This window comes from Anser cygnoides, chromosome 1, assembly GCF_040182565.1.
Source record: "Anser cygnoides isolate HZ-2024a breed goose chromosome 1, Taihu_goose_T2T_genome, whole genome shotgun sequence".
In the NCBI taxonomy this organism is placed as follows: Eukaryota; Metazoa; Chordata; class Aves; order Anseriformes; family Anatidae; genus Anser; species Anser cygnoides.
This window is the reverse complement of record NC_089873.1, coordinates 80668737-80684274: the sequence shown is the minus strand read 5'-3', so window position 1 is coordinate 80684274 and position 15538 is coordinate 80668737. Positions and strand designations below refer to the sequence as shown.

Sequence of the window (15538 nt, the reverse complement as noted above, 5' to 3'; positions counted from 1 at the left end):
CTTTGCTGGCAGCAGCTGGAAAAGCAAAAGGAGAGGGAATCGAGGGCAGAGGGTTGCCAAAACAGGCTCCAAAGTGTTTTGCTGTGACTCTGACCAAATACTTAAAAAAAACTGTCCTGGAATGAGTTCCAACTCAAGAAGGCAATCATTAGTCGAAGTTATTTGGCACGCCTGTTTGAATAACAAATATACTTGTATGGGGACAGGGATATCATAATCCATTTAAAACCAGTTCTAAAAGGTCGATGCTCGCATTTTACATAGAGCCAGTGATGGGCACATTCACCACACTGATCCTACTTATGCTTTATTATTCTGACAACTTAGCTAGGCCCTAGTCTCCTTACTAGTCTTCTAACAGAGTGAGTTTCAAATGAAAAAAAAAAAAAGGAAATATACTGAATTTATTCCTTTTTAGGACTTGATCACTCATTTCTCCACATCTTAATTCTCCATTGATCCATTGAGATTTGGGCCATGTATGGGGGGTGTCAGGATTATCTGAATTTGTGCAAACACCCGTGAAAAGTGTTGTTATGCATACTTTGGCAGTTTGATGTAGGTAGTCTGCCAAAATGAGACAGGAGCCTTATCAGAAGGAGACAGGAAATTCTCAAGCAAATTTGGGAGTTGACTTTTGAGTTAGGAGTGTTGACAGGAACAGATCTGTCTGTCTGGCAATTATCAATTATTTCCGTAACAGTCACAGAGAAAACCAAGGCGTCTTCAGATTTTGGCTGGGCAGAAAGTGTGCAAGATTTGTTTCCCCAGAGCCATTCTAGTTCTGCAGTTCTGTTCTGACTTAGATCCAAAAATGCAAGGGGTATATTTCCATGCTTCAGAAATCTCATAGCAACATCTGTTGTTCATGAAAGATTTCTACCCAACTTGGTAGAAATTTCAAAAAATATCTGACGTGATTGAGACATTGTCAAACCAGGATAAAAAATCAACTCTAGTCTACATTTAATCCAGATCCAAAACACTACGTAGGAAGTTATAGAGGTAGTGCTGCAAGTTAGTGGACTGTTTTCTCTCTCAGGAATCTGTGCTTTTTCTTTTTCTGAGTCTCCTGACTCAGTTCAGGAGGCTCAGCCTTCCTAGAGATGAACAGTGTCTTATATGCTGGGCCAAGATGCAATGACAATTGCCAAGGCACTTGGTTCTCTTAACTGAGCTGTTCTTCCAGTAACAATTATGCCTGCCTGTAGCCCGCTGCTGGCACTAATGATCCATTCTACAAGAAAACAAAACAAAACAAAACAAAAAAAATAACGTCTTGACAGCTAACTTTTGGACTTTTTCTTTTTCTTTTTTTTCTTTTTCTTTTTCTTTTTTTTCTTCCTTTTCCTTTTCCTTTTCCTTTTCCTTTTCCTTTTCCTTTTCCTTTTCCTTTTCCTTTTCCTTTTCCTTTTCCTTTTCCTTTTCCTTTTCCTTTTCCTTTTCCTTTTCCTTTTCCTTTTCCTTTTCCTTTTCCTTTTCCTTTTCCTTTTCCTTTTCCTGTTCTTGTTCTTTTTCCTTTTCCTGTTCTTGTTCTTTTTCTTGTTCTTTTTCCTTTTCTTGTTCTTTTTCCTTTTCTTGTTCTTTTTCCTTTTCTTGTTCTTGTTCTTTTTCCAATTTTTCTTTTCATTTTCCTTTACCTTTTCCTTTACCTTTTCTTTTTTGTTTTCGTTTTTTTTGTTTTTTTCTCTTTCTTTCTTTCTCTTTCTCTTTCTCTTTCTCTTTCTCTTTCTCTTTCTCTTTCTCTTTCTCTTTCTCTTTCTCTTTCTCTTTCTCTTTCTCTTTCTCTTTCTCTTTCTCTTTCTCTTTCTCTTTCTCTTTCTCTTTCTCTTTTCTTTCTCTTTCTCTTTCTCTTTCTCTTTCTCTTTCTCTTTCTCTTTCTCTTTCTCTTTCTCTTTCTCTTTCTCTTTCTCTTTCTCTTTCTCTTTCTCTTTCTTCTCTTTCTCTTTCTCTTTCTCTTTCTCTTTCTCTTTCTCTTTCTCTTTCTCTTTCTCTTTCTCTTTCTCTTTCTCTTTCTCTTTCTCTTTCTCTTTCTCTTTCTCTTTCTCTTTCTCTCTTTCTCTCTTTCTCTCTTTCTCTCTTTCTCTTTCCCTTTCCCTTTCCCTTTCCCTTTCCCTTTCCCTTTCCCTTTCTCTTTATTTCTCTTTCTCTTTCATGTCCATTCATCTCTTATCTCTGTCAGACAACTAATTAAGTAAATAACTATATTTGTGGGGATTCTTACATTTTTGTGTTAGTATCTTGTACGATCGCTTCAGCAGCAGGCAATATGTCTAGGCTGTGTTAGGAATATGATAAGATAAAAGGTGAATGACGGTTTTTCTTGAAGTGGAAAAGTTACTTGATTTTCTGCTAAATTATTCTGTCCCTATCAGCAGATTCAGTTATTTCCACAGACTTGGCTCATAAATATTGGATGTCTGCCTAGCTGGGAAATTGCATTTCCATTTTCAACACCTGCTATGTGCTAGACTTCTAGTTGAGGGCTAGCTAGTTTTCTGCAAGGATTGGATACTTACAGATAAAATTGTTACCCATGACTACTGTTAAAACATGGTTAAGGCTCATTTTACCTTTGCAAGATGACCTCAGTTTGTTATTAAGTTTGAAGTGTGTTTGGAATTCTTACTTGACTTTTGCTGTTCTTAAGATGTAACCATGTAACCGTATCTCAGGGAGACATAAAAGATTCTTCACTCTTCCTTATAAACCCAGCCTACGATATTCTTGGCTGGTATCTACCTCCACACCCACTCTTTCACAGTGTGCTTGTTATTGGTTATTTTCCAATACATAAGCATTTGCATTTCATGGCACTGTATGTATAGAGGCTGCAGAGAATTCAGCAGATCTACTGAGGTGATATGTAAACAAAGAAAATTTTTGATGATCGCAATTACACACAGTTGCATACATGGAAATTCTGAAACCATTGTTATATGTTTTGGTTACCAGATCTCAATAACTATTTTAGCAAGACAGGCAGATTCAGGGCCAAATCTATTCTCGCACAGGCTGACAAACCTGGACTTCTGCCCCTACACAGCATGGGTACAGAATTAGTACAATATCTTATGCTTTTCTCACACCGTGGCACATAAATATATAAATGCTGAACTGTTTTTCCCCAGTGTGTCTTGGCAAAGCACACTGAGTACAGCATCCTGTTAGTGCTGTACACCGTGAACAAATCTTTCACAGCATTCTGCTTACCCTTAAGGTTGAGACCTGCAAGGGCATTGCAAGAGCCACTGGTAGCATTCCTTCATAGTTTCGGTAGCCTCGTTCAATAAACGTGCACAAGGACACATATTATATCATTAAGTTTGTAGATCAGTGTACAACTTACAGCCTAAAGCAGCCTAATATGATATTATAATTACCCAAAGTTTAGGAAATCCAGCAAAATTAAACTATGGGGTTTGTATACATTATTTTTAGGATTATTCCATGATTTATTTCTTAATTTCAAGTTCATATGAATGGGTTATTTTGTCCATTGTTTTACTAAAAATGCAGTTTGAAACCACAAAATTAAACTTTATATTCCATCTCTCTCTTTAGTGCATGGCAGGGTGCATTCTATTACGTTTGTTGTTGTTGTTGTTGTTGTTTGTTTGTTTGTTTGTTTTCTCCTATTATATTTTGCTTCCCTGTAAGTTTACAAAGGCAATAGATATTTTGCATAACTTGAAATAACATGTCACAACATCTCTGTGCAAATTGTGTTGTCCATCAACCACAAATTTGCAAGCATTCTTATACATGAGACATACTTCTCTCTCCTTCTGCGGTAGTCCTAGAGTTCTCAAAAGTAGAAAGATTTAGACAAGAAAATCATATAGCCTCATAAATGGACATGAGGAGATTACCAAACTCTTGCTCCCAGACTCTTGCTCTCTGTATATAAATATTTACTCATCTATCTTGTTCTCAATTGCTTTTGGTGATGAAAACTTTAGACATTTTCTAAGCAATCTGTTGCTATGCTGTAGCATCCCTTGTTGTTGAAAGGACATCGTCTGCCTACCTCATCCTTTAACCAGGCAGGGCTGATCTTGCTACATTGTCATGTAAGAGGGTCAAATATCTTTTTCTGGCAAATTGAGCACCTTCTCAATGTAGGAAGCCTACATGACAAACAAGATCTGGAACAAATGAACTATGACTTCTCTCATGCATAGTAGCTGGTCAATGCTATATAACAAATATCACTGGACCATAAAGCAAGAATATTGGATATATGCTGCTAGATACAATCTCAATAGGATTCATTTTCATATACTGTCAGGAAGAAGTAAACTTGTGTTAGTATCTAAGAGACATTTGAAATGCCTGAAACATCCATACAAATCTAGTTCCAGTTTATCAAAGACCCATGCTTTTCCAGAGCAACGTGCCTTATTGGAAGCTACGCTGAATCTCCTTGGGCATGTCAAATCACAACAGACACCAGTGTATGGGCACCTAAGTCAGTCCCTTAGCTCACCGTGACAGTTAAAAGGCAAATGGTCTTTACTAGAATGTCTGCTGTGTTGAGGAGTTTCTGAAAACATTTACCCTGGCTGTGATGCTGTCTTGGCTCATATTTTATTATTTCCTTATGAAATAGCCACTTAGAAACACAAACATAAGTCTAGTTTTTAGTCTTTAAGCTGTATATGTTAGTAACAGAATTTCACTGGAACAGTAACATGAGGTTGCTAGACAGTTTGTTAATATCTTTCCTCTATATTATGATCTGCACTAAAAAAAAAAAAAAAAGAAAAAAAAAGTGATCACCAGGTCAAGGGAAATTATTCTCACCCTCTTCACTGCTTTCTTGAGACCCCCACCTGGAGTACTGTGTTCAGCTTCAGGACCCCCAGCACAAGAAGGACATGGACATGGTGGAGCAAATCCAGAGGAGGGCCACAAGGTTGATCAGAAGGCTGGAGCACCCCTCCTATGAAGATAGGCTGAGAGACTTGTGCTTGTTCAGCCTGGAGAAGAGAACGTTCTGGGGACACCTTATAGCAGCCTTCCAGTATCTAAAGGAGGCCTACAGGAAATCTTGAGAGAGACTCTTTATCAGGGGGCATAGTGATAGGACAAGGGGTAATGGCTTTAAACTAAAAGGGTAGATTTAGATTAGATATAAGGAAGAAATTCTTTACTCAGAGGGTGGTGAGGCACTGGAACATGTTGTCCAGAGAAATTGTTGCTGCACCTCCCTGGAAGTGTTTAAGGCCAAGTTGGATGGCATTTTGAGCAACCTGCTCTAGTGGAAGGTGTCCCTGCCCATGTCAGGGGGGTTGGAATTAGATGATCCTTAAGGGTTCCTTCCAACCCAAACCATTCTATGATTGTGTTCTTACTCTGAATTGCAGTGTTCAAGCTTTTATCCTCAGGTATGCAATTATGGTCCTTCTCCATTTCTCATTGCTTCAGTAGTGCTAGTGTCCACAGCACTGTGCAAATCCTCAGCTGTTAATTCTCACAGTTGCCTCATGTAGGAAAGGCTTTTTATCCATAGAGCACAACTGCAGAAAATAGAGGCACAGACTTAAAATGACTGACGAGCACAGTGACCCTAGATTCCAATACTTAATGAATTCATTGCTACAGCCTTCAAGAAGCATGGTTTAGCTTACAGCTGGCAGTAAAATGAAGACAAAAATGTAATTTCCTGCCTGCCAGACTGAACTAAATACACCTTGGAATGAACAGGGCTAGGGGAGAACACAAGTGTCTGTAATCCTCGAAATGGAGGCTGGGCGGCATATCAGTTTTGCTGTGGCACTTTCCATAGGAGAACATTTATCTGCTGTGTTCATTCCTCTAGACTATGCTAAAGGTTATCTTTGTTCTAGCTTTTATACTAGTTTCAAACATTAATCAGCAGAGATATGGCACTGAAATTTTCCTTGGAACTTCTGCATATTTACTGTCTTACATGACATATGTATATATCATTACTAGAGGTTGATAAGAACAAACGAGAAGGAAATATTTAACAGATACAAACAAGCACTATACTTAGCACTTGATTTATAAGTTTAAAATGGAGTCCAAATGCTAGTGGTGGAGCCTTGTAAACTGCATATGCAGTATTATGTTCTGCATCACCACTAAAAAATGAACAATTAAACATTACTTCCATTTACATAGTCTACAATGAATGTTTTAAGTGGTTTACAAATTACTGAGACATGTTCTCATGACAAACTAAAAGTAAAAATAAAATGAAATAAAATGAAATGAAATAAAATAAAACAAAATAAAATAAAATAAAATAAAATAAAATAAAATAAATAAAACACCCATAAGAAAACTCAAGTAACTCCACTTTACAGAACTTTTCCAGAGACCAGCATGTATTTATGCCATCACAACATAGTCTGACCCAAGAGAAGACAAAACATAACATTTCAGAGTACATGTAAGAAAATTAATTCACTGGGAAAGTCCTTCACATGTTACTCCTGAAAGGCCAAGAGAGTGATCTCCATTTTCAACCCTTCGTCTCCAAAAGGATCACTTAGCAGCATTTTGCAAGGTCTAGTCAAGTGGTCTCAGTAGGAGATAGAAACAAAGGGGACACTTTCCAGTTTCAGACTTCTCTCTATGACAGATAAAAATGGGGTATTTAAAGTAGAATGGCAGTGAAGAAGAGCAAAGGAAGTTTTCACATAAAAGGAAAGCATAAAACCGGGAGAACATTCCTTTAGAAAAAGCAAAGTAGTATTTTTTTTTCTGTCCAGTCTTAAAGTGAAATCATTAGAACCCCATAGATCAATCCAAATAAAGTTAATGGAGAAATTTGCACTTTGGAGTTGCACTGAACTGATGTTTCATGGACAGGCTGCTGGCAGGTGGGTGGGAAGATTCAGTCCTGTTCACCTTATTCCAGAAAAAACACAGAATGTTGATCCTTGACTTACAGGGTCATGCCCTGCTCGTCCAATGAGAAAAAACAGGTAGGCTTCTGTGGTGGTGAAGAATCCTCTTGCTCTCTCCCCTTCACAATGATTGTAAACTGAAAAGCAGGGATACAAAGCAAGACAACACTTGCACATAGAAATTAAGAGGTAGAACTAGCTATGCTAGCTGGTGAAGTTATGGTGTTTGGGGAGACATGAAGCATTTCTGAGATGGAGTGTTTACAGAAAAAATCCCACAGCTCATATTTGTATTATATATTTATAAATTCCTGGAACTCAATTTTATGGGGTTTTTGATTAATGGCTGTACTGCAGTTCAGCTCCAAGCCTATTGAACTTACTGTACTGGAACTGAGCAAGACATACACTAGCCAAATATGAACACTACTACTGGACAGTGATTTAATGGTGGTTCATTGCTCAAAGGCATTGCTGTGCAGGCTCTGCTTATTGTACACATGGTGTTGAAATCTAAAGGAGACCCTCCCAGGAGTCTTCTTAAAATCAAAGTCAGATATGTGTTTGCTTCAGATACATCCATGTCAGAAGAAGTGAAGAACAATGAAAAATGTTGTGCTTTCCCCATCACTTTTACATTAAAGTGGGTGCAGTTCCTGTTGATGTATGGATTCTCCTAATTATGTATTTATGTCACTTCAACCACAGTATCTTCCAGGAGCATAGCCAAATTCTTGATTTTCTTAAGCTGGTGGTGTATGCCAAGTGTTCCCACACTGTGGTATTTGACATTAGTGCTGTTTTTCTCACACTTCAAAGAAGACATCTGTGGTTATGGCTGGCAAATGCCAACTTAACTGTTGATTATCATAATAATATAGTAAAAGCAGTCTCATTCTTTTGAGGTGGGAGTCACTTCATTAAATACAGTCTTTATGGCTATTACAATTTGTGAAGTGAAACTTGATGCCTGTAATCTCTTGGCATGCCAACTGCAGTCAAATGAAAGCAGTGTAAAAATAAAAATATAAAATAAATAAAATAAAATAAAATAAAATAAAATAAAATAAAATAAAATAAAATAAAATAAAATAAAATAAAATAGAGAAAATTGAAGATATGCCAACACTGAGAGAAAATTCGACAGTCCCTTGGGTTGTGGTCTTCTGAGATAGTGCGGCCTTCAGATGTAAGATGGAAACAATGGCAAATCACTGTAGAAGATGTAAAATATGTTCAGTACCAGAGCTGGTACATGAGAACAAGATCACTGGCACACTTCACCTGCCCTCTTGCAATCACTTCTTGTAAAAAAATAAAACAGAAGATTGATAATTGTTGTTTATCCTACATTTTTTTTTTAGAAAGCATAAGGAACATTTGTATTCCCTTTGAAAGTATAACAGTTAAGACAACTAAATCTGTTTTATTTCAGTTCTTTCTAAACTTCTAACTTATGTATAGTAGAAAATGAAGATGCATGTTTAACTGGAAATGCTCAGACTCTCTCTCTTAGGAGAATAGTCTCTGCCACAGAGTGTACAGCAATAAGAAACATCCCACTCCCCTACAAATATAGATACAAATATATATATAAGAAAGATGAAAGATTTTCTCTTTTAGCAGTTTGGCACTGTGTTCTTAAAAACACCAAGCTGTCGCAATGATGGTAGCTTATTAAATATCTCTATCCCCCCCCCCCCCCCCCGCCCTTCTCCACCCCAGATGAAGAGGTATAGGGTTGCTGAAATTCATTTAATTACTCTTCTGCAGCTTATTGGTTTTGACATGAAGACAAGACTTAGTCTGTTTTTAATGAAAATGTTACTAGTTGTTATGACTGCTTGCATTTGGAGGAACGTCCTTCATTGTTAAGTCTAAAATATTATACACAGGTGACTCGCGGAAAGCTGACTCCACAATCAGTAAGATTGTAAAGTAGTTATGCTTATTCAGCGCTGGGCGGCACAGGGGGTAGTCCCACCAAAGTCGTGTGTGCCCTAACGCGGCAACTTGCTTTGGTTGTATACAGTGAAGAGTTACTTATGCATGAAGTTTCCCAGTATGCCTATACATATGCATGACCTGTCCCCGCTTAGTATTAAAATTAGCTCCAAGAAGTCATTTCCATAAACTCCTCCAGTCTGCGCTTGTGCAGTGCCTTCTGGTGGTGGGCGCTGAGGGTCGTGAGGATGAAGTAAGATGTCTTCATTAGGGTTGAACTTTTCACCTCATCTCCTTGCACATGCTCTCTGAGGCCTTGGTCACAACCTGGGCCATAAGGTTGGTTTGGTCCAGTTCTCGGGATCCGAGGGGCTCCTGTTATCTCGAGGCCTTGCATGTTTGACATTCTTTATCTTGTCCTTTTGTGAACAGTCCTCCTTATCTCTGAGCCCTTGGTCAAAGTCCGAACCATAAGGTTGGTTTGATCTGGTTCTTGGGGTCCTAGGGGCTCCTGTTATCTGGATGCCTAAGCGCAGCACAGGCACAGTACATCGCAAATGTAGTACATATTAAGCAATGAGTGTTGCCTACATATTCATTCTTAATCAATCACTCTCTAATTTCTAATCCCATGTTTCACAGGTAACTAACATGATCTATTTATGGCAAAATTACATCCTTTTTGTCTTGTTTATACTGGTTTCCTTCAGTACTCATCTTCAATTAACTTTACTTTTTACTTAGCTCTTATTTTCTTTGAGCTTTGCAAGGCATAGTGATTGTGTTTTCTGACTCAGGGCACTACTTTAAAAGATAACTTCTTGGAGTGACTAGTGTATTTCTTTTCAAAGAAAACTTTTGTTTGTGTCTGTTAAAATCCTTAGTCTCCAGATGGTTCAAATATAAGGCAGCACTATCCTTGCAGTGCCACACTGTCTTCTGTGCTGCTATGATGGTTTAGTCACAACTAATGGCTGTCAAGCAAATGAGACTGTGATTTGTTATTTCAGAAGTCCCTGCTGCACAATTTAAGGGTGCGAAGTGGGTCAGACACCAGTCAGACATTACAGCAGTCAAGCTCTAATAGGAGTGATAGACAGTCAAAAAGTGTCCATTTTACTGGGAGAGGACTGGAAGAAAATAATAATAATAATAATAATAATAATAATAATAATAATAATAATAATAAAAATACAGCCTGAGAATGTTAACTTTGGGGAAAAAAAAAAAGAAAAAAGTGGTGATTTGAAGAAGAAGGGTAAAAGAATCATGAGTGTATTCATATATCTAGAGGCAGTTAAGGTTTTAGATCCAAATATATTTCAAGGCTTCCCAGGCTTTCAAAGGAATGATATGAAGTGGTGTATTTAAAAGTATCAGCAGCTAGAGTTGAGCCTAAGAATTTGGATGAATGTGGTATGCAGAAATCCATTCACACTGGATAGTTAACCTATTAACAAATTGGTGATTCTAGACAACTTGGATGCAGTCATGTCTGGGAATATCAGGGACCAAAAGGGCAGAGGAGTCACGAGGAACCCCTCTATTCAGCTTCCAGAACTAACATCTCTTCGACATAGTACTTATATGAATGATATGACAGTCCTCACTGTTTGGTATAGCTGTGGGTATAGTGGATTTAGAGGATAAACTCCAGTCTCCAGAATCTTGACATACTGTATTACTGAATATACAAAGGATTAGGAAATACCAGAGGGATCATGAATTTTCATCTTGACTCATTTAGTAATTTTGATTAAGTGTCCGAAAAGCTTTCCCCAATATTTCTTCCAGCTTTATCAGTCCAATTCCACCTCACCAAAAGGAGACAGGAAGACTCCCACTGATTTCTTCTGAAGCTGGATTGGTCCTGAAATACGTTACATACTCTATGTGCAACTATTTGTTTAGAAGCCCCCAAATTGCTAAAAGTATATTAAAAAAAAAAAAAAGGCAAAAAAAAAAAAGCATGAATGCTCGTGAATTGGAATTATTTTTGCATAAATTGTATGCATTTTATGGTTCGTGTTTCTGGCTGTCTTATTATAAATCAACCACAAATGTAAAGGAAATAAAAAATGAAGAAAACATAGGAGCAAAATCTCCAGGTAAGACATGTATCCTGAATTACAGAACAGGGACAGATTTCTTTCATGACCAGTAAAACTATGACCATTTGACACCATTCATACTTGTAATACATTGCTGTATGTCCATTTTTATAGTGATACCTTTTTCCTTCACAAGCATAACTTCAATAACTAGAAGCCACTTTTGTGCTTTCTCTAGTGGAATTAGAGTGAAAATTGGAGAAAAGATCTTTCTGAAACGTATTCTAGTGTTTCTACACACTAAACAAGAAACATATTTGCGTTTGGTAGCACAAAATTATCAGTAGAAGAATGTTATACTCAAACTTAACATGTCAAATCTCATAGTGTTAGGGGTACAGAATATCATATCAGATTCTCCTTTTTACCAGTTGCATGCTTCTGGAAAACAGCATCTTTTTCAGACAATGTAGTGGCAGGAGTTCTCCACATGTTAGATCCAGAACATAGAGGCAGAGCACTCATCTCATTAATGCTTCTCAAATATCTGTACTGTTTAAAAACTTTGAGACATTTTTCTAGGGCCATCAAAGGACAGGTTGAACTCTGATGTTACTGTCACATGCCAGAATATTGCAGAACTCTTTTGTAATTTATTGAGATGTGTGAGGTCCTGAACACTTTTGGCAATTGAAGGAGTGAATACGTTTAGACAGCTCTGAAAATCCTATCCTTGATGCTAGTTCTTCCTTTTTGTTTCTAGAGGAGATGACTCACTGAAAGGAATACAACACATTTACATTTATTCTTGGATTCACATTTCAGTTAGTGCATCTCTGTGATCTTTTGCTACGTACAGCAAAAAAAACATATATTTTTGCATGGTGCAGCTTCCCAAGAAAACTCTGATATTACTGAGGTCACAAAAATATTTTCTAATCAACAACGAGGAGTTAATATATGTTGTTTCTGCATGTGGTCATGTGAACAGTTCTTGTGATGTAAGAAAGTCACATTTTGTTTTAATTGAAATTGATTTTGCATGGTCTTATGTAAAATCAAATAAGGAACTGTTTTTAAAAAGTAGTGTCTAGATAAACTTAAAATCAGTATCACAGTTTACATAAACAAGATGAACTATGTTATCTACTACACCAGGAGCAAAAAACAGTTAGTATCCCTCTGAGAACAGGGAGTGAGAGGTCTCACAACCACTGTTAGTCTGCGCACAGACCACTTGATTACCATCCACATCAATCATGAGTCCATCTTGTTTGCATCCAGCAATGTCATTTACATCTATATTCATGTAAGCCTTCATTATAGATATGTCATATATAGGAAAATAGTGGCAAGTATTCCCTAGGTTTTGATTAGTTTTTGCGAAATAGATGAGTAAAATACACAGTAGATATAAACACCTAAAAATATTTTTGCCCATGCACAAAGAAATCTAGGGAATCTTGGGTACAGGAGCTGTCTTTACTTCCCACAACCGTTTCCACAGCAAGTATAGTCTTGCAGTTTTTACGATGTACTTAACCGTACACTTGAGACAAAGCTAAGTAGTACTGTCATTCTCATTTCACAGGTAGAAAAGTAGCTTTAGAAAACTGCATTTTTATTTTACTTCAGAATCAGTAAATGCACTCTAGCTACCCACAGTCAAGACAACAATGAAGTCAATACAAACACCTCAGCTGTACAAGGAGTCAACTTCAGCAAAAAACATCTCAGACTAAAACTAACATGCTTTGCCTTCATTGGTACAACATTGCAGCAGCTACATGTTCATTAGTAATGCTACAGAAAAACATGAGGCTAATTTTAGCAGCATAAACAAGTCCGTAATGGGTTTCCCAAACTTATAAATGCAATTCCCAAGGGAGTTAGGAACTGAACACAGATTAGTGACCTTAACCACCAGACACTTTTTTTCTGACTAGTTGAACACAAGAAAGAACTCCTGCAAAATTTCTGGGAACTGTCAGCTTTCAGTTGGACTCAACAGTACTTAAGTGAGGAGCTCTTGGAAAGTGATAGTTTCAGTCTGCATGATGCTGAAGGACAGTTCTGATAAGACTATAGATGTTTATTTGCAAGTTTTTTTTAAATTATTATTATTGTATGAAAAGCTAGATTTTAAAATTATTGTACATTATTCATTTAATTATGGAATATTTTTAATTATTATTGCTATTGCAATAACATCTGGAGGCCTTCTTCAGGTTCTGGCTTCACATCGCTAAGACTGTAAGACACAATATTTCTAAGTCATAGTGAATGAGACCCCACAGACTTCATCATGTAGGAGAAGAGGAAGTGGGGACATGCTTTTGGCATGTGGGGTTGGCAAGCAACCAAGATGCTATGGGATTGTCTGATGGGCACACATCCAGTCAGGAGAAGGGCCATAGCATTCAGCTGCAGTTGAAAATAAAATCTAGTAAGGCTGCTTTCACACACAATCCTATGAAGTGAAATACGCAGCTGCAATGCAGGCACATGATGTTTCTCCTGTTCCATGACCTCAGTTAATCCAGCATGTAGGTTCAGAGAACAGGGGAAAGGCCAAAGCTGTGTTTGGTAAAGACAGGAGATTCAGATTTCTCTGCCCAGGAATGATAGGACCCGGAAGTTTAGTGCTGTAGATCTGACAGAGCTCACATACAGGCATGAAGTAAGATGTCAGTCTTTATCCCACAAATCTCACAATCCAAAAGAAAAGTTTTAATGTATGGCTTATGAAAAGGCAGAGCAGGTAAAAGGCTGACAAGAGAAGAGGGTATATTTTAGCATGCAGCTAAAGAGGGTATATTTTAGGATGTAGCTGGGTGTTCAATTCACAGACATGCCCTTAGGCAGTACATACCAGCAAACACAACAGTAAGCTGTACTGGTAAATATATATTTTGCTTACTCAAACCATGAACAGTGATGACAGCTAGGAGTAGAGCAAAGAAGGGTAGGAGGGAGGAGAAGAGATAATTTTAATAAATTAAAAGAAAATTCTAATGAAGAAATAAAGTAGTGAGTCTCAGAATTGGTGAAAAAATGTACAGGTATGAAACCATGAAACATTTCCTGCCTGGCGCATGATGGTTTTACAGTCAAGGTTTTTCTTTCTTCTGTGGGTGATACTGTTTCATAAAGCATTGCAGTGCTTACAGATAAGGGCCAGATCTTCACAGTGATGCAAACATGAGTGATCCTATGCTATTATCTGGCCATCTAGGCAAAATCTAGGTGCCTGTATTGTCAGACAAAAAGAACTTCCAAGACATTTAAATACTTATCCCTCATGTCTTTTGAACAATATTATTAATTCTTATGATTCCACCATAATGATACTATTCTTCAGACTATTGATTTGCTACTATCTAACAATCAGATGAGATTTTCACTTTGTAACAGCAGCCACACCATGCATTCCACACTTCCCAAATTCCAGAAAGCATTATGAATCAGAGAAGTCCAGTCAAACTCAAACCATGTGGATAGAAATCCTATTCACTTCAAATAAATAGACAACTTGTGTTTCTAAACATTTTAATATTGTTGTTGTTTATTTCTTGTAACGTTCAAGTCAAGCAAGCAGTTTTGATTTGGTGAATGCAAAATATTTTCAGATGGTCAACTTCTAAACTTTCTGACATTGACTCATGCTTTTTCTTGCCATAACTTTTAGTTCTTTGAGACTCCTTCAGCTTTTGAGATTCCTCTCCTCTAAATTTTAAATAATGTTTCAAAAAGCTTTTCATTTTATCTTTGTAACTGAAATATGCTCTGGTGATTTAAAGCATTTTTGATCTTTTGCAGTCCCAAGACTTGGATCTAAGAGGAAACTAACAGTTGCTTTGTTTATTTGTTCTGTTTTACATGTTTGATTTAATTTTCCTCTCTATGTACAATTCTACTCAATATAGGTTCCTATACTGTCCTCATCAGCAGAGTACATGGCTTTACTCTGATTTGGTAGGTTTTTTTTCTTTCTGTCTTTTTTTTTTTTTTCAAATACATATTCTACTTTTGTAAAACACATTTGTAGAATGTTACATTACGTTAAAGAAGACAGGTCAGTGAAGCAAGCTTTCTTCAGGGTTTAAGCAGGTTAACAGGGTCCTATACTCTACATAGAGAAGTTAGGTTTGCTGTAGACACTTTTACTGAGTGTCAAGACAGAATTCCTCAGCCTCCATGAAGTGTTTTGCATCAAATGTCCTGTAGAAATAAAACAAGATAATGGTACAGAACAGAAATATCCAAAAAGCCTTTTGTGCTGATCATTACACAGTTAAAATTAAAGTGTTAAATAAAAGCACAGGGTCTCTGTATCCTGGGATGCTGAACTCAAAACTGAGATTCTGAAGCAAACTTTTACTTCTTGCTCTTTAGCTTTGCCGGAGCATCAGTTTGCATTCAAAAGCATTACTTGCAGAATTCCTGAGCACTACAGAAATGGTACATCTGAAATCATGTTTGAGGGGATGTCAGACTACCCCCCCCTCTACCAGAAAAGTTCCTGTACAGGTAACTAAGATTCTAACACCAGTTTCTTTTATACACCTTAAAAAACACCATCTCTGCTTTGCAGAACTGTAAGCGACTATACACCCGTTCAGGAGCTGGAGTAGAAGTACATATCTCAATTTCTCCCTGTTA

The 15538-nt window shown here is 37.2% G+C and overlaps 1 protein-coding gene across 2 annotated transcripts in view; it reads left to right on the top strand.

Moving 5' to 3' along the window:
* The window catches only part of NTF3 (neurotrophin 3), a 59844-nt gene that overhangs the window by 22678 nt on the left and 21628 nt on the right, over positions 1-15538 (top strand). The window contains exon 2 of one of the 2 annotated variants that reach the window (XM_048046790.2): positions 14803-14851. The exons of the other annotated variant lie outside the window; for it this stretch is intronic. Coding sequence (XP_047902747.1) covers positions 14803-14851 — 49 coding nt within the window. The remainder of the gene's footprint in view (positions 1-14802; positions 14852-15538) is intronic. 2 annotated transcript variants of the gene reach the window in all.